The sequence below is a fragment of the Cynocephalus volans genome, chromosome 3 (genome assembly GCF_027409185.1).
Source record: "Cynocephalus volans isolate mCynVol1 chromosome 3, mCynVol1.pri, whole genome shotgun sequence".
Classification (NCBI taxonomy): Eukaryota; Metazoa; Chordata; class Mammalia; order Dermoptera; family Cynocephalidae; genus Cynocephalus; species Cynocephalus volans.
This window is the reverse complement of record NC_084462.1, coordinates 168,426,500-168,446,902: the sequence shown is the minus strand read 5'-3', so window position 1 is coordinate 168,446,902 and position 20,403 is coordinate 168,426,500. Positions and strand designations below refer to the sequence as shown.

The 20,403-nt window shown below is 36.6% G+C and overlaps 1 protein-coding gene across 1 annotated transcript in view; it reads left to right on the top strand.

Moving 5' to 3' along the window:
- Nucleotides 1–20,403, top strand: part of PTPN21 (protein tyrosine phosphatase non-receptor type 21) — a 71,247-nt gene that overhangs the window by 15,995 nt on the left and 34,849 nt on the right. Inside the window, exons 3-8 of the mRNA XM_063089630.1 lie at nt 8,276–8,445; nt 11,989–12,086; nt 13,356–13,423; nt 14,224–14,294; nt 15,403–15,490; nt 15,868–15,956. Of these exons, the coding sequence (XP_062945700.1) occupies nt 8,276–8,445; nt 11,989–12,086; nt 13,356–13,423; nt 14,224–14,294; nt 15,403–15,490; nt 15,868–15,956 (584 nt within the window). The remainder of the gene's footprint in view (nt 1–8,275; nt 8,446–11,988; nt 12,087–13,355; nt 13,424–14,223; nt 14,295–15,402; nt 15,491–15,867; nt 15,957–20,403) is intronic.

The window sequence follows — 20,403 nt, the reverse complement described above, 5'->3', positions numbered from 1 at the left end:
CAGTTATTTGTACAATTTTAGGGGAGTAGCTATGAAAAGTTTTAAACAGTTATGAAGAAATCATTGAAAAGCTTCATGAAACTATTCTGATATGTTTATTCCGAACAAAATAGGAAAGAAAGGGAGAATGTAAAAATACCTGACAATGACAAGTTTCACAAAAATTTCTTCAGTGATAATTGAGAATTGATCTCAGAGATTGGTTTAGTCCATTTTGTGTTGCTATGACAGAAATACCTGAGACTGGGTAATTTATAAAGGAAAGAGGTTTATTTGGCTTTTGATTCTGGGACAGCTGCATCTGGCACGGGCCTCAGGCTGCTTCTACTCATGGCAGAAAAACAGCAGCAGCTGGCTGGTACAAGCAGATCACATGGTGAGAGGAAGCAAGAGAGAGAGAGAGGAGGTGCCAGGGTCCTTTAAACAACCAGCTCTTGCAGGAACTAATAGAGCGAGAACTCACTCACTCACCCCTCCCCCCACACGGAGAGCATTAATCCATTCATGAGGGATCTGCCCCCATGACTCAATCAGTTTCAACACTGCCACATTGGAGATCAAATTTCCACATGAGTTTTGGAGGGGACAGCACATCCAAACTCCATCAGGGATGCTAAAAGATTCAGTGATTTAGGGACTTCTGTTGGAATGAGTTTCCCACAGGTCAGCGCAGCTTGCTTTGGTCACTAGTGAGAGTAGACAGAGCTGGGGGAGAAAGAGAAGCCACGTGGAGTGAAAGTTTCTCTTCAGGAAAGGTACTGGTAAGTTAGGTGGCAAGGAGTGAGGGACGGTAGGAACTCAAAACCAGGAATTAAAGGCTGAGCTATTGGAAAACTTTTATTACAATTAAACCAAGCCCATAAACAGTACTGGGACAGGTATAACCCAGAAGATTTGGACTGGAGGAAGAGAGGATATGTGATTCTGGGAAAATATCCTAGACCAATGGCTGGTGATAGTTGAAATTTAAGGCACGCAAAGGGACTGTCTGTACTAGGGTTTTTGTATTTCTTTTAAAAAACAAAAGGTCCTGGTATATCCTAACTTTGAATAAAGGAAGAAATTATTTTGATTATTATTTGGATAGTTTTATTTTCAAGGAAAAAGCATGCTTGACTCAACTTTTGTTCTGTTTTCTCAGTCATACCTGAAGCGATCCTATCTTCTAAATTTATGTATTCATAACAAATATGAGTGCTTTTCAGTTTTATCAGCACAGTTATAAGTTACAAAGTACTTCACAACTTTTTGAGGAAGGCAGGGTACATGTTATTTTCTATATGAAGAAACTGAGGACATGATTTGCTTTAGAGCTGGTGAGTGGTGGAGCCTGGACCCAGGCTAAGCCTTTTGACGGTCTAGTGCTCTTTGCACTACACCATGCTACTAGTGGCAGCTATTGGAATTGCAGGCGTAGCATCCTGGAGGAAATAATTAGCTCCTAAGCTACCAAACCCTTCAAAACAACATACATAACAGCTGGTAACAAAACAGCAACAGTGGAAATGTCTTTCATATTTGGCTTTGGAAAATATGCTCGAATTTACAAGTGAAGTAACAAAACCACAATGAAGTTGGCTAGAGTGCTGTTAAGCTTTATTTAAAATGTTATTTTCTTAACTATGTTTGGGAAGTGAAGTGCTCTTCATAACTGACTGTGCCTAATAAACAAAGTTCACTCCTTTGTCTAAACAACTATTTGAGTGCTAATCTTTGTAAATATTTATAAATTTCTCTGTTCTTCGTAGACAAAGGCCACTGACTCTGATTATTACCAACTAAGATTGTTGTTCAATACATAACTAATTAACATTTAGAGTCATTTGTTCCTTCAGTAAATAACTCCAGACTCCTGTGCATTTGTAATTCTTCATAACTTCTTTTAAAGGGTTTTTGTTTGTATGTGTGTTCACCCTTGCTGAAAGAATATTACCCATCACTTCCTTCTGCTGTCAACTTGCTGTTATTTAACAAGCCCTTTTCCTTTAATTTGTCACCTTTTAATCTGCTTTTGATTATATAACCAAATCACTAAACTCATTCAAAGTATGCATAGAAGAAGAAAAAAGTTTCTATAAATGAGATAGGAGAAATTTCTTCTTTATCAAAGGCATTTACTTTATAATTTTGGCTTTGACATGTGTTTCTACTGCTCAAACACATTTTTCCCTGTTCTCTATTCTTCAGTTACATTCAGATAGTTGAGGTTGCAGGATAATTGTCAAACTCTACAAAATCTTGACTTAATTACATTATATAAAATTCAAATATTGACTTATTAGAAAATAGAAAATGTAATTAACTCATGACTAGGCTCATCCATTTCTGGCTCATTATTTATTTATTTTTTGGAGGCTGGCTGGTACAAGGATCTAAACCTTGGTGTTATCAGCACTGTGCTCTAACCAACTGAGCTAACTGGGCAGCCCTGAATTTGATTTTTTTAAACATTTGTAAATAGTTTAAAAATTCTATACTTGATTTGATTTGATTTGATTGGTGGCTGGCCAGTATGGGGTATACTTGATTTTGATTATAAATATTTCTGATCTTTAAAATTTTTTTGAGGTGAAATTCACATAACATGAAATGAACCTTTTTAAAATTAACAATACAGTGGCATTTAGTACATGCACAATACCATTTCTGTCTAGTTCCAAAACATTTTCATCATCCCCAAAGAAAATCCTGTACCCATTAAGCAGTCACTTGCCGTTCCTCCCTGTTCCTAGACTCTGGCAACCACAAGTTTGCTGTCTTTATGGATTTAATTATTCTGGATATTTCATATAAACGAATCACACAATAGTGACCTTTTGTGTCTGGCTTCTTTTGCTTAGCACAATGTTTTTGAGGTTCATTTGTGGTGTAGCATGTATCAGTACTTCATTCTGTTGAATATTCTATTGCATGTATACTCACAGTTTATCCATTCACCTATTGATGGACATTTAGGTTGTCGATTTTTGGCTTTGCCAATAGTTCTGCTATGAACTTGTATGTACGTGTATTTATTTGAGTACCTGTTTTAAATTCGTTTGGGAATATAAGGAGTGAAATTCCTGGGTCATATGGCGTTTCTATGTTTTAACTTTTTAAAGACCCACCAAACTTTTCCGTAGCAGCCAAGCCATTTTCTGTTCCTATAAGCAATGTGTAAAAGTTCCAATTTCTCCACATTTTCACCAACACTTATTTTATATTTTTTAAATTATAGCCATCCTGGTGGGTGTGAAGTGGTATGTCATTATGGTTCTGAGCTGCATTTCCCTAATGAATGATGTTGAACATCTTTTCATGTGCTTGCTGGCCATTCATGTATCTTTTGAGAAATGTGTATTTAATCCTCTGCCCATTTTTAAATTGAGTTGTTTGTCTTTTTTGTTGTTGTGTAAGAGTTTTTTTTTATATATTCTGGATACTACACCCTTAGCAGATACATCATTTGCAAATATTTTCTCCCTTTTTTTTTTTTTTTTTTGGTATGTTGAACCACCCTTGCATTCCTAGAATGAATCCTACTTGGTCATGGTGTATAATCCTTTTAAGTTGCTGTTGGATTCAGTTTGCTAATATTCATTGAGAATATTTTGCATCTGTATTTATAAGGGATGTTGGTCTGTAGTTTTCTATTCCAGTGATATCTTATGTCTGGCTTTGGTGTCAGGGTAATGCCTCCCTGCAGAATGAGTTGGGATTGTTCTCTTCTCTTCTTTGATTTTCTCCCCCCCCCTTTTTTTTTGAATGGGTTTTAAATTATTTTGGTAAGTTAACTATACAGATTCTCAATATTGTTATTCAAGACAAACAAAAAGATTGACTTATACGGAAAACTCTTTGCCTGATGAGAATTTAATAACAATATTTTGTTGCTCAAACCCCACCTACTCATGTTAGGAACAAACTGTATAATAGTCTTAAAATCTCATGGAGTAAGATGTTGTTACTTGATGTACTTCTGCATTTGTAGACATTCTAAGGAAGCATTGAATACAAGGATTGTAATGTTATGAGATTTTAGTTGCCCACATGTATATAAACATTTTTAGCAGCAATTTTAGAAATATAATACCTTTCTGGAAGTATTTAACAACATAGAAACTTGATTTTGGGGCCGACCCCGTGGCGCACTAGGGAGAGTGCGGTGCTGGGAGCGCAGCGACGCTCCCGCCGCGGGTTCGGATCCTATATAGGAATGGCCGGTGCGCTCACTGGCTGAGTGCCGGTCACGAAAAAGAAAAAAAAAAAAAAAGAAACTTGATTTTGGCTAGCCTTAACCACTTCTTAAGATAAAACTTGAACACAGGGGCAAGTACCAAAGCAAATACTTTACTACAGTAAAAATGGACCAGTTTTCAAATGTTCAAAATCTTAGACTCTTCTATATTTAAAATATCTAATCTAAAAATAATTTGATGAATCTACCATTCTTTTCAGCTGTTTGCATAATTAGGTGAAGTCTTTGCCACTCCTTTCTAAAGTATATAATTTTTGAAACTAATTATGATAGCATTTCATAAATGTATTTATCCATTTCTATTTGATTTTCTGTGCATATGTGGTGTGAGTAATAGATGCATCTCTAAAATAAAAGTTTTTCTTTTAGAATGTGCTCTTTTTTAGATGCTGGCAGATTTTTCAGCAGGTATTTTCTTGTAATTATATCATAATCCTTTCACAAAAGGTACAACCACAATTGTACAATAAACCCATAGTTTTATAATTCTACTTAAATTTTTGTATTTGGAGCATTGAAGTCCAATGGTATTTAAAGGGGAAAGTAATATATACCAAAGGTATTTTTTAAGACCTTTTAATTTTGGTTAAAAAAGACAATGTACTGTTATGACCAAAACAGTTTTAAATCTTAGAGGTTACCTACCCTTGATCTAATGTCAAGCCCTCTATGTTTACGGTAAAAAAATGAATGTGGAATTAAGTACATAGCAGTGGTATGTATCATAGACCAACCATGGTATGTTCAGTTACAAACTTATGTTCTAAGGTGGAACACAAAACAAATATGCAAGTAACAGAAATATATTGTGTTGTAATCACTCCAAATAAATATAAGTAATTAGAAACGTTTTTTGGCGGGGAGAGGTCAGTTATTGATTTTCTTGGTGTTTGGCAGAGTGGGTAAAACTAAATAATCTGTTTAAAATATAGTGCTTTTCTAGTAGCAAAATGCATTCACATAATTTTCCCCCATCCAGTCCTCAGGATGATGTTTTGAGGGAGGTCTTACCTTATTTTACACTTGAGGAAACTGAACTAGACTGATTGACTTTGGCAATTCACAGCTAATAAGTGACTGCTAGAAATCAAACCTGGAACTTTGAACTTTAAGCATCAAGCTCTTTCTATGAACCAGATTTTTCTTTTCTGTAAGTTGTTGTTTAAAAGAAGGAACAGTACTTGTTTTCCATAAACATGATACATATTTTATCCTTACAGATAACATGTAATTCATTTTATAAACATAATCATAACTTCAGAAAATAATAATGGGATCTAGACTTTTAGCTTTATTAAAGTGTGTTTAGGGCTGGCCCGTGGCTCACTCGGGAGAGTGTGGTGCTGATAACACCAAGGCCACGGGTTCGGATCCCTCTGTAGGGATGGCCCGTTAGCTCACTTGGGAGAGCGTGGTGCTGACAACACCAAATCAAGGGTTAAGATCCCCTTACTGGTCATCTTTTTTAAAAAAAATGTGTTTAGATTTTCAAAAATTTGATTTCCATGCAGTTTTTCAAGGATAGATTGTTTCTATAACTTCTTCCTGCATAACTTTGGAGGGGCAGTGTGGTATAGTGTAATGGTTTTCAAACTTTAACGGACCCAAGAATTACCTTGGAGTAATAGATCTTTAGGACCCAGCAATCTCTCTAGGTATTATTTTTGTAACTTTTTCCTGTGTAACTTTGAAGGGGCAGTGTGGTGTCATGCAATCGTTTTCAAACTTTAACGGACCCAAGAATTACCTTGGAGTAATAGATCTTTAGGGCCCAGCAATCTCTCTAGGTATTATTATTATTATTATTATTATTTTTTTTTTTTTAAATTTTATTTTGTCGATATACATTGTGGCTGATTATTGCTCCCCATCACCAAAACCTCCCTCCCTTCTCCCTCCCCCACTCCCCCCCAACAATGTCCTTTCTGTTTGCTTGTTGTATCAACTTCAAGTAATTGTGTTTGTTATATCTTCTTCCCCCCGCCGTTTTTGTGTGTGTGTGTGTGTGTGTGTGTGTGTGTGTGTGTGTGTGTGTGTGTGTGAATTTATATATTAATTTTTAGCTCCCACCAATAAGTGAGAACATGTGGTATTTCTCTTTCTGTGCCTGACTTGTTTCACTTAATATAATTCTCTCAAGGTCCATCCATGTTGTTGCAAATGGCAGTATTTCATTCATTTTTATAGCTGAGTAGTATTCCATTGTGTAGATGTACCACATTTTCTGTATCTAGGTATTATTTTTGTAACTTTTTCCTGCGTAACTTTGAAGGGGCAGTGTGGTGTCGTGCAATGGTTTTCAAACTTTAATGGACACAAGAAGTACCTGGGAGTTTAATAGCTCTTTAGGGCCCAGCAAGCTCTCTAGGTAATTCTGGTAGAGGTGGTCCAGGGCCAATATTTGGAGAAACACTGGCTTTGGAGATTAACACAGATAAAAATATCTACTTCATTAGTTAGTGGTGGTGATTTAATCTATGATATCATACAGTTCTTGGAATAGAACCTAATACATAGTAAATGTTCAAAACATTCCATTCATATGTGATGACTTGGATGGCAACTAAGAAGCAAGAGAATATTCATTGTTTTCATTCAACAAAATTTACTGAATTCCTGCAGTATTCTAGGAGCTCGTGGATATAAAGGGAAAATGGACACATTTCTCTTGTTGAATTTATTTGATAGACTCATTTTAAACACATAGATCTTTCCTAGTAAAAAACTGAAAGATAGAGTGAATATTGTACATTGCATATTGTATATGCTTATATAATCTTTCCCCTGCAAATTAAAAATTCATTCTTTATTTGAATGAAGATTACAGGTTAAAGAAATGGTTGGGTCTGAGTATTATTTCTCAGTTTCATTGTTACTCTAAAGCTATACTGTATAATACAATAGCCCCTAGAGACTTGAGGCTATTTAAGTCAATTAAAATTGAATAACATTAAAAGTCTGGTTCCTCAGTGGCAGTAGCCACATTTCAAGTGCTCAGTGGCCACACGTGGCTAGTGATGCTTTATTGGACAGTGCAGATGTAGACCATTTCCATCATCACATAAAGTTCTGTTAGACAGTGTTGCTCTAGAGTCTAGAACTACAAAGCAGTAATTTTCCTATTGCCTTGATCTGTAAATTGATTTTGAGGTAAGTATTAGCAGGGTCCTGAGGCTGTCATTTCACTTCTTAAGTGCATTAATAACCTTTCGGGTTGATCAGGCCCAGGGTTAGTATTGATTTACCTTAAGAGTTTTATTACACAGCAAGTGAGATCTAAATACTAGTATCTGGGCTTTTTTTTTTTAACCTCTGAGTAATACACACGCTGTTTTACTCTATTAAGTATAACTTTTCTCGTGTGTGTGTGTGTGTGTGTGTGTGTGTGTGTGTGTGTGTGTGAGAGAGAGAGAGGGAGAGGGAGAGAGAGAGAGAGAGAGAGGATTCTCCACAGCATTACAGTTGCTTTAAATTTGTATTTGATGAACTGTGGGGGCAAAGAAGAGTTGCAATTCCATCTCTATTACTAGAATTTATAATATTTACGTGAAATAATTTATTATGAAATTTGAGAGTAGTGAAAAGTTGGATTAACACTATTTAGTCAGAATTGTACTGGGTAGAACCTTAGTTATGCTTATTTTAAAATATTAATTATGATAAATTTAGTATTTTGGTAATCAAAAGACTAAACATAATATTTTTCAGTATATTTGTTGTTAAAACCTGTATTTAAAATTGTGCAGTACCCATGACATTCTGATGTCTAGGCCACGAAGGCATTTTTTTTGTGCACAGTTCAAGAAATAACGTGCAAGTGCAATGGACTTTTTGCCTCTATTGCCTGAACACGAATATTTAGATAGGGATAGAGTTTTGCCTTTTTTTTCCCCTTCGGTTTTTGCTATCGTCCCTTTCTGAGAAGAGAGGCAGTAGGAGACTGCTGTCACTTGGTCCTAGGTCATGGATTAGTGCAATTGAAGTCATTGAAATCATATTGTCATTACTGCCTCCTTCAGTGACCTTCCATCTTTCCAGGTCACTTACTTCAGCCTCTGGTATTACAACAAGCAAAATCAGCGCCGGTGGGTAGATTTGGAAAAACCTCTGAAGAAGCAGCTGGATAAATATGCGTTGGAACCAACCATCTATTTTGGAGTGGTGTTTTATGTGCCTTCAGTCTCACAGCTGCAGCAGGAGATTACCAGGTGAGAAATTACATGCTGTTTGATTTTAGTAAATAATCTAGTGAGATTAGAAAAAGTGAAACTAAGGTTGAAGCCAGGAAATAAAGTCTGAAACTTTGCCCTCCTGCTGCACATTTTTTTTTTTTGCCATATTACACAGAGGTTCTGGTATGTGGCATGTCAGGGTATTTAACTACAAGTTGGATGAGTTACAGGTTCACTAGGCACAAAGGAATGATTAAAGGGAAAAATGATGTTTTTACCCTGGCTGTGAACTCTTGTAGTGATGTCACCATTAATGTTTTTGTTGTTTTATTTCTGATCCTTTGTAACAAGGAAATGAGAGAGGAGATTAAAAGAAATTAGTCACTAAATCTGTGTTTATTCCTCAAGGAAACGTGCCAAAAGGTTCTTAATAGTTCTCTGACTCCAGTAGCTATGTTCTGTAGACAGGTGGGAGGGGAAGTGGGGGTGGGGGGCAGAGAAAGAGATGCAGGGAGGTGTTTAAGATCTGAAAATTTTGATCAATAAGTGTACTTTAAAGGGACAAAAACAGAAAGGGAAGATAAGGAGAGGATAGAGGAACTAAATTTTTTTTTTTTTTTGCTTCTAAAGGTAAAACAAAGAACAATGGAGTAAAATTTGAATTCTTGAGCCTGCCTTCCAAAGTTCTCCAAAATCCACCACTACCATATCTTTTTAACCTCTATTTAACATTACTTTTGAGCTAAGCTGGACTTCTTTTAGTTCTCTGAACATGCCACATGCCTTTTCGTCTTTATGTCCTAGGTCTTTTTCTCCTATTTATGTACAGGAGTACTATTCATCTTGTGAGTTATAGTTTAGGAGGTACCTCCTCCGTGAAGCTTCTGTGACCCCCCGGCCAGAATGAGCTTTGCCTTTTCCAGGCTGTCCTAGAATTTATTTGCTTGTACTTGTGTTAAGATGGCAATTGTCACAGCCTCTTATTATAGGTGTTTGTGTACATGTCTTATCTTTTTTCTTGATTTTTTTTTTGTAGCTGCTCGGTACAAGGATCTGTACCTTGTTACAAGATGGCGCTCTAACTGAGCTAACCAGCCAGCCCTTTTTTCATGATTTTAAATCCATGTTTTCTTTTGCTTTACCTTTTTATGATATCTAACATAGTGCCCTGTGGATAGTAAGAAACTGATACTGCCCTATGTTTGTGGAATGCTGTTTAAGTCTGCCAGTTAATTATTGTAAGAGGAAAGAAAACCAAAGAAGCCAAGATCAGGTGGTAGGGGTAAACACAAATTAACTCCAAAACAGGTCTGAGATATAAATATTGGAGAGAGAAGTGAAAGCAGGGAGGAAAAAACATGAACTGATCACTTTAACTCATTTAAACATTTATTGAAGATAGGGTATGGTCTAAGAACTATGTTGCTAGTGTGGGAGACTAATACACAAGTGAATATGCTTTAATCCTGCTCTGGAGGAATTGCTCGCAGTCTGGTGGAACTGGCAGTTTGTGTAAATAAATAATTACAGTATCTTATGATAATAAATGCTTTAATTAAAGTTCTGGATTCCTAGGGATGGTTACATGGGGAACTTGAACAGGGAAGATGAAGAAGCTGATTTTTCTATTGACTTTGGAAGGAATTTTCTAGTTAGAGGCGATAGCTTGTGCAAAACAGAGGCAATAGTGAAAGCGACTACATATTTTCAAGAAGTTTCAGCTATCACCTAGTGCGGTGAGAGGAGATTTTAAAAATAGGCATGTCCTAGTCATAAAGTCATGGTACAATGAAGAAGATGTTTTCAAATTTTAATGGAATGGAATGATCAAATTTGCATTTTACAAAGATCACCCATCATGGAAGGTAGATTGGAGGTGGTAAGACTACAGGCAGGAGACCAGTTAGGAATATCTATGACATAATCTAGGCATTAGTCTAGAATGGAGACCTGAACAAAGGCTTAGTTGTAGGAAGGATTGAGAAAGAATGGGCCTATTAGATTCAGTTAGTAAGACTGCTCATTGATTAGGTGTCAGAGAACCTGATAAAGGTTTATCATTAAGGATTAAGTGTAGTCATATATAACAAAAGCATTGAGTTTGGTTTAAAAAAAAAAGTCCAGAGGTCAGCCATGCAGAGCTTATATGACAGCTCCACAAAACCTCTAAGGACCCTTGCTTTTTCTCTTAGTGTTCCATCATCCCAGCATGTTCTTTCCATTCATGAGGTTATCTCATAGTCCAAGATATCTAGAGAAGCTTTAGCTGTCACACTCATAGAGTCAGAAAGCAAATAAGTGCTTTCATAAGGAGTAGGAGAAGGAGAGAAGGATTATGAGGTGTACAAGGAACGTTTTGCGTGTAATTAGTTCGCTCCTTATTTCGTGATGGTTTTATAGGTATATTCATATGTCATCTTGTGCACTTTAAATTTGAGTAGTTAATTGTTTGCCAGTTACACCTCAAAAAAGGTGTTAAACAAAACCCATTCAAAGATATTTTAAGAAAGTAAGAGGGGAGAAAAATAATCTGAATAACAAATCAGTAGAAAATAAAGATGGCTCAATAGACTGCACTGGCAGAGTCAGTAGATCTTCATTCAACACTGTATCCCCAGCATCTAGACAATGCTTAACGCATTGTAGCCCCTAGTAATTACCTATTTATTTACTAAATTAATTAGTGAATTAATAAAAGAGAATAAATAAAAAGAAGTAATAAATCTTCACTTGAGAAGAAGTGGTACAGATGAAATACTGCTGACTGGCTTACAGTGTATGATTGCTGATAATAACAGCTACTGTCTGAGTGCCAGCTCTCTTCTTAGTCCTATGTTAAGAGCTTTACATGTATTACTTGAACACGTTCAGCCCCGGTGAAGAGGTGATGGTACTTTCATTTTATTGGTGATACAATTTAAACCTATAAATTATGACTTGCTTAAGTTCAGGCAGAATACTGACTTGGAGAGCTGGAATTTAACCTAGGTCTGCTTGACACTAAAGCTTGTGCTGGTAACTGGTGCCCTATGTACTCAAAGTATAAAGAGAGTAAACAGAAATAAATCCACATAACAATGTTAGGAAAGTGTCTTAGTGGCTATTCTTTTTAGAATCTCATCAAAAATTTTTTTTAATATAAGCCTGGTCTGAAATATCAGGAACCATTTTCCTCTGGCTTTACTTTCCAGCGCTAGGGAACTTCCAGCAAACAGGGTAAGCAAGGTCTTTTACTGCCAAGTTACTGCCTAAAGAATTTTTTAAGTAAAGACTGATCATTGATTCTTCATTTTTCCACTCAAAAGAACAAATTGTAGAGACTGTCTTACAGGGCATGAGACAGATGACCAGTTGTCTTATAGATGGTTTTAGCTTTCAGATAATCACTGTTAGGGATAAGTGACTCATTAAATTGATTATATTGTGTGTTGTGTAGGTATAGAGATGGTCGACAGTCCTGTCATTCTTTGAAACCATCTGGGGTTAATGTTTATTTTACTGGTTTATGTTCCTGTACCAAACTGTGTTTCAATTGGAGGTAATATTGATATTGACTTTATAAAATTGACATTTTTATAGGTATCAGTATTATCTGCAGCTGAAGAAAGATGTCTTGGAAGGAAACATTCCTTGTACGTTAGAACAAGCAATTCAGCTGGCAGGCTTAGCGGTTCAAGGTAAATAAGAGCAATTAGTATTAGTAATGTAATAGTTCTGTCAGATTAAAATATGTGTTATAACAAAAACAGCAAGGGATTCTTAAAGTATGGCTTTCTATATATATCTTTAGTAGTGTTTATATATTAGTGCAATATTACTCTGTTACCTAAGGAGCTTCCTTTTGGGAAAAAAAGAATTTGGATTACTTCAGTGAAATATGAGAAGTCTGGAAGGTTAACCATGTTATCATATGTCAGCAGAGCAAACAATCCAATACATAATAATACATACATATATATATATATATATATATTTAAACACTTAATATGCTAGGCATTTATCTAGTTCAAGGACTTGATCTATTAATAATTAATACTTCAGGAAGAGAAAGATGTGCCAGTCAACGAGGTTGATGAGGTTATATTCACTTATACTTTAGGTACATTTCATTTGTTTGGTTTCTTAAATAGTTGTCCAGGATTATGCATCATCATCAGTCATAATGGATAAAGATTTTGCACTTCACAAGCATTTTTTAATTGTTTAATTCTTTCATTTTTCACATGTCTAATCTACATGTATTTATATGTATATATATATACTTTGGGAAGATTTCTGATGGGGCATTATTTCTAATGATGACTGACATTTAACCTTGGGAATTGAAATTTAATCCGAAGAATCATTAATAAAATCCCTCCAGGTATTAGCAGGTATGGAGACATGTATCATTTCTAGACAAACAAATGCCTGATACACATGGAGCCACATTCCTTTTCAAGGTACTTCACATTTTCTTTAAGTATCATCTTTGGCTTTAAGACTTACTTTTTCATAAGCTTTTTGCAGAACTATCCACTTTTTTTTAAAACAATTTAAAATTTCAAAACAAATGTATGTTGCTATAACATATTCAGATATCTCATCCCATGCCCCAGAGGTAATTACTACTGTCAATAGTTTGGGTTCTTCCTGACATTTTTCAGTATATAATCAAGCATACATGATTACAAGGTGGGTTTTATTTGTTTAATTATAAAAACAAGATCATATTATGTTTAGTTTGTAACTTGTTTTTTACTTAATTCATAGGTTTTTTTCTAGTCAAGACACATGAATCTACCTAATATTTTTTAAAAGACATTTAAAAAATATACTCTTTATCACTGTGTAATGAATTTGATTTCTGAATTACAAGTACGCTCTCTATATACTGCATATTTTGTTGTTCATGTTTCACTATGCAAATTAAATATCAACATGTGAATATTTGTCATTTTGTATAGCTGATTTTGGTGATTTTGATCAATATGAATCCCAGGATTTTCTTCAGAAATTTGCCTTGTTTCCTGTGGTAAGATCTCTTTTGACATTGGGCCTTTTTATAAATAGTTTATTCCCATATCCTTAATAATCCCTGAAATGAAGTCCATGTGATAGACTTACTAGGCAGGAATAGCGTTAAAAATCAGTTCCTCTTATAAGCATCTCAAGTGTGAATGCTTTCCTTGTTGTTGTCTTCTTGGACTTTGTGAACCCATAGAAACAGAAGGGTCTTCAGCCACTGTGCTGTGCCCAGAGAAATCCATTTTCTATTTGGATGTGAATCTACAGAGAGGGATTCACTTTCAGCTTCTGAGGAATCATGCAGAGGTTTTGCTTTTAACCGAAGGCTTAAAACCTCACAAAGTTATGTTGAAATAAATTTAGCTTATCAGCAGCGATTAAAAAAGTAGATGGCTAAAAAGACACTGCCTTCTACTTTTTAAGTCATTGCTAATGGAAATGAAATGAAAACTGTATTGGAACCACCAAGGGAGGTGGTGTGCCCTTCTTCTGGGTGTCTACACAGCAGCCAGAGAATGCAGATGTTGTTATTGTGCTGGGCTCAGAACTGGCCAACGGGTGTGACCGTCCTGAAATAACTCAGCTTCCTCTGGGATGAATTGAGAAGGCACGGCAAACTTTTTTGGCTCCTGAGCAGAAGCCACTTAATTCCTTAGAGAGTTCACGATGTAAGCAAAGCTTGCACATATTAATACTAGGCATAATTTTGCTGCTAGTGACAAGAGTTAGTAACACTCAATAGCAGTGATTCCTCCTAAGAAATTTGGATGAATTGTTATGTACTAAACTGCTGTATATTTTCCTCAGGGGTGGTTACAAGATGAAAAAGTATTGGAAGAAGCAACCCAAAAAGTGGCCTTCCTGCATCAGAAATACAGGTAACACTATTTTCCTGATCTCCACTAGCCTGAGTTCATTACTCTGGAATTAAGGGCCCTCCAGAAGTTGATTACATTCTGCTTTCCCTTCTGCTGTTCAAATGAGCCATTTTTTCATTTTTTCTTAGTATAATTGATCCCTCAGGCACACATTGCTCTGCCTTTTGTCACTTTTATTCTTTCATTTGTGCATTTCCCTAAAAGATAGGTTAGTACTCTGTATGAGGAAGAGTGCTGGGTGCTGTGGCGCAAAGATTAAAGGAATAATTCTCTGCCTTCCAGGAGTGCATTCCCAGCCTTGCAATCTGAGGGATGGGCAGACTAATCCATTGTAAAAGTAATTAAAATACATATAATAAGATACTGGGTGCAGTGGGAGAGGTGCGGGAAGAATGTGTTGGGTCTGCAGGGAGCATGGGCTTTGGCAAATCCCAGAAGATGACAAAGAGGGAATCTTGAAGGATATTAGGGATTGGCCAGGTCCACAAGTGGGTGACAGATATACCAGGAAGGGATTAGCATTTACAAAGGCCAGAGGTGTGAGGGAACATGGTTTATTCAAAGAAATCAGGAGTGTGGGCTGGCTGCAGTGTGGTTGCTTTGGGGATGTGGGGAGCAGCACAGATGAGGCTGGAGAGGCAGCTTCTTCACCTACGCTGCCTTTCTGCTGTCCTTGTGGTGCTCCAATCACCTGAGCTAAAAGGGATTTCCATCTAGCCTCCTTGTGCCCTTATTCCCTGCATTTATCATCTTGCACATGATTCTTAGTAATGCCTGATATTTCAGATAAGCAAGTACTTGGTGGTTTAGAAAAAATCCTGGCTTTCACTCAAAGAAGATTTTTTAGGGGGTTGTTTTATCTTCCTCCACCGCTCTCACCTTCCCTCTTTAAGGGATAGGATCTTATACAAGCATAACTCACTCTTAGCATTCAGCACAGTGCTTTGCATTCATCACTTTTTGGTAAATACTGATGGATTGTTATAACCAATTACAGATGAAATGTTTAATGTCTCATGCCAAATTGGTATGTAGTTTTTAAGAAAAGCTTTATTTTGAAAACTTTTTAGTTTTGTGAACCATCTTACCAACATCTTTTGGGTTGCAGAGGGCTCACAGCTCCTGATGCTGAGATGCTGTACATGCAGGAGGTAGAGAGAATGGATGGCTATGGCGAAGAGAGCTACCCTGCCAAGGTACACGTGACTCCGAGGTTGGGACTCTCTAAAATTAGGTTCAGTAGTTTAGGAGAAGAGCGGGGAAGCCCAAGTTACCTAGATGTGCAGCAGCTGAAGACGTGCAAAAGTCTGGAAACTTAAAAGCTGAGATCTTTGTGGCCAAAATTTTTTGTGAAACACATTCACATTTTTCAGTTCCTGCTTTGAAATGGTCTTGGAATAAAGGTCCTTAAGAAGATAATACGTTTATGTAATTCAGACTCTTTTTCTTCAGAATAGGTGCATCTGCAGGTCTTCTGAGCATTTTATATCTGGGGAACAAGTTTAGGGGACTAGGTGTAGTTGTAGTTTTTATGCACCTGTTTCCCATTTCTTTTTCTGCTTCCTCCTTTTAGGATAGCCAAGGCAGTGACATATCCATTGGAGCATGTCTCGAAGGTATCTTTGTGAAACACAAGAATGGAAGGCCTCCTGTGATATTTAGGTATTTTTCTTACCTCTTTCTGTGGCTCCCATTGATGATTTTTAAAAAATGTACTTACAGTAGTTAAATTGCTCACAAGTCTTTCCCAAGAGCTCATTAAGAAATGGAAATATTTCCTTTCTAGAATAAAATGCCAACTGAATGCAGTGGTTCTTTTCATAAGCCACTTTCTTCAAAACCAAATGTGTAGAAAATAGTGCTTATAATGATAGCCTATTTATAAAATGCTTTAAAATATATGAAATTTTTCTTGCCATATTGAAGCCAGTCTTTATTTTGATGTGAATTTTTCATTTGAATTCTGGTCTCTAGGGCTATTTCCTTCCTTCCTTCCTTCCTTCCTTCCTTCCTTCCTTCCTTCCTTCCTTCCTTCCTTCCTTCCTTCCTTCCTTCCTTCCTCCCTCCCTCCCTCCCTCCCTAACTCCCTCCCTCCCTTCCTCCCTTCCTTCCTCCCTCCCTTCCTCCCTTCCTTCTTCCCTCCCTCCCTTCCTCCCTCCCTCCCTCCCTTTCTTTTTGCTTTAAAATATTTTTATTGGAATCCTTTTGATAAAACGAGATACTTATAAACGATAAGCAGCTATAAGAAGTGAAATATATCTCCTTGGTATGTAAGTGCCCCCAGATTTCTAGGCAACTTTTTCCCCAATAAATTGACAGCTGCTCAATATATTGAGTTCACAAAACAATAAGTATTACAGTAAATTGACAGATGCTTAATATAGGAAAGATGTAAGTTCCCAGGATCTGCCCATCACCAGATAGAGGACATCGCTTTGTGTCAGCAAAATCCATAGCAACCAGGGAGAAAGGGCTTGCTTTTTACTTGTCATAGCCTGAAGATGAAGTAGCAGGAACCATTGCATAACCATAGGCCTTTAGTCATCAGGTTAGTGCAGAATCTTTGTGAAGGGGCACTGCCCCTGGCTGGGCTTCCAGAGCTCTTTATTCAAAAATAACATGATGATGGATGCCTTAAAACTCCATCATGAGGCTGCAAACCTGCTGGTGAGTATCAGGGACGTGTAGGCTGGCAGCTGTGCAAAGATGGTGCAGGACGATGGGCCTGTCACCTCCCTCTTGCTCAGCAGCATGCTCTGGAGCAGCTGCCCAAGTCCCCATACCAACTGCCAGTGAGCCCATTGCCCAGAACAGCTAGGGCTATTTCTTATGGAAAATCTAGATCTTTCTTTCTACTCTAGCTACGTACTACAATTCTTAAAATGCCAGCATTTAAGCATATTTCAATTACTTTTTGTAATGTTGATTTTTTTTTTTTCTCCTGATTGCAAAAAAGTGATCCTATTTATTTGTGGAAATCTTGGAATGTGTATGGTAAGAAAAACAGAGAGGATATATAGTGATGTGCTAATAGTGGCCTACTCTGAACAATGAAGTTACAGGTGATTTAAATTTCTTTTTTAGTATTCTGTGTTCCAATTTGTCTTAAAGAGAGTGAATTGAACCATGTTGTATAATCCCTGCCTTTAATTCCTTAAAATCCATACTCTAGAAAATCCTGTGTCATTTCATAGACATATTTACATTTTACTCTGAGTCTATCTACTCATGTCTGTCTTCTCTTGATGAAAAATTAAAAGTTTATGTTGTTTTTATAAAGTAGTAAAACCTATCCTGTCACTTTTATTTTTTGGTTTCTTTGTGTCTACCATTATCGAGTACTTATCATAAGCCAGATACTGTGTTGAATGCTTTCCTTGTATCTTCTCAAATAATCATGACAATTCTGAACAGCAGCTATTACCCACCACTTTGCACATGGGATAATTGAGGCTTAGAAGTTAAGTGATTTGTCCAAGGTGATTAACGTAACCAGGACTAGAACTCAGATTTTTCGTGTTAAGCCTGGGCTCAACCACTGTATTAAAGAGCTTCCCCTCCACATTCCCTACCATTTCTTCTTGAGAACTAGTTTTTCCTCTTAAGAGCTTTTCCTCTAAGCTTGACATCTCTTCATTCACTGCCTTTGCTTTACTGCCTTATGGGCCCTGAATTCTCCGTGGTGATTATGACCAGAGAGTATGCATGGCTTGGGGAGCATAACCGCACTCCTAGACTGCACTGCCCTGGGCTGGGGGGCTCCCCTTTGGCAATTGCTCCCTTATTCCCTAGCCACTCATGTTAAGTCTTCCCAACATGCTGAGTTGGGGCGCAGGGAGAGGAAAATGGATCTGGGCTGTGCCTGAAAGACAGGACTCTGAGGGTGCTCTAATAGTCACATGGAAATTTGAGACATCCTACTGGCTTCCTTCATCATTGGATAGGAATTTTTTTTTCCTTTCTTTTTTTACTAAAACATAGTTGATTATACATATTTGTGGGGTACAGAGTTGACTATCAATACTTGTGTATAATATATGATGATCAAATCAGGATAATGAGCATATTCATCATTATAAACCGTAATCATTCGTTGTGTCTATTAACTAATTTCTCACTAATCCCCCTTCCCTTTTCCCACCTGTAGTAACCATAGTTCTGTTCTGTCCTTCTGAAAGTTCATTGTGTTATTGTGATTGTTGTTTGTTTCTTTCGTATTGTTCATTTTTTAGCTCCCACTTCTGAGTGAGGACATGCGGTATTTCTCTTTCTGTGCCTGGCTTATTTCACTTCACATAATTTTCTCTAGGTTCGTTCATGTTGCTGCAAATGGCAGAATTGCATTCTTTTTAATGGTAGAGTAGTATTCTATTGTGTATATATACCACATTTTTATTATCCAATTGTCTGTTGATGGACATTTAGGATGGTTGACTCTTGACTATTGTAAGTAGAGCTTTGATAAACATGGGAGTGCAGGTATCACTTTGACATGATGATTTCCATTCCTTTGCTAATATACCCAGCAGTGGGATTTCTGGATCTTATGGTGGTTCTATCTGTAGTTGTTCGAGAAACCTCTATAGTGTTTTCCATAGTGGATGTACTAACTTACAGTCCCACCAACAGTATAAGAAGGTTCCCCTTTCTCTGCATCTTTGCCAGCATTTGTATGCTGTGTTTTTGATAATGGCAAATTTAACTGGGGTGAGATGATATATCAGTGTGGTTGTGATTTGCATTTTCCTGATGCTTAGTGATGTTCAACATTTTTTCATGTGTCCATTGGCCATTTGTATATCTTCCTTTGAGAAATGCTTATTATTTAGCTCCTTTGCCCATTTTTTAATTGGGGTGCTTGTTATTTTACCAAATTACTTGAGTTCCTTGTATATTCTGGATATTAATCCCTTGGCAGATGCATAGCTTGCATATATTTTCTCCCATTCTGTAGGTTGTCTTTTCAGTCTGTTTTTCTCTTGTTCAAAAGCTTTTTAGTTTCATATAATCCCATTTGTTTGTTTTTTTCTTTTGTTGCTTGTGCTTTTGGAGCCTTATAAAGTATTTACCCAGTACTACTTCCTGAAGTGTTTCCCTGTGTTTTCTTTTACGAGTTTTTTTTAATAATTTTCAGGTCTTATATTTAAGTTTAATCCATTTTGTGTTGATTTTGGTATATGGAGGGAGATATGGGTCTAGTTTCATTCTTCTACATATGGATGTCCAGTTTCCCAGCACCATTTATTGAAGAGGCAGTCTTTTCCCTAATGAATGTTCTTGGTGCCCTTGTCAAATATCTTTTGGCTATAAGTATGTAGATTGATTTCTGGGTTCTCTATTCAGTGCCATGCTGTTTGGGTTAGTATAGCTTTGTAGTATAATGTGAAGTCAGGTAGTGTTCTAGTGTTCCTCTGGCTTTGTTTTTTTTTTTTTTTGCTCAGGATTGCTTTGGCTATTTGGGGTCTTTTGTCATTCTTTATGATTGTTAGGATTGTTTTCTATTTTTGTGAAGAATGTCATTGGTATTTTGATGAAGATTGCATTGAATCTGTAGATAACTTTGGGTAGTGTGGACATTTTCACAATTTTAATTCTTCCAGTCCTAGAGTATATAATGTCTTTCCATCTTTTTGTGTGCTTTTAAAATTTCTTTGAGCAGTGATTTGTAGTTCTCATTATAGAGATCTTTTATCTCTGGTTAAATTGATTTCTAGGTATTTTATTATTTTGGTGATTGTAAGTGGGCTTGCTTTCTTGATTTCTTTTTCTGCTACTTTGTTACATTACTGATTTTTGTGTGTTCATTTTGTATCTTGCAACTTACTGAAATTGTTTTATTTGAAAATTGTTTCAAATTGAAAAGCTCTAGAAGTATTTTTTAGAGTCTTTTGATTTTTCTGTATATAGGAGCACATCATCTGCAAACAGGGACAGTTTGACTTCATCTTTTCCAATCTGGATACCCTTTATTTCTTTCTCTTGTCTGATTGCTATGGCTAGTGTTTCCAGTACTGTGTTAAATAAGACTGGTGAGAGTGGGCATCCTTATCTTGTTCCTGTTCTTAAGGAAAAGTGGGTAGGAATTTTTATAATTGTTTTATTTAATATG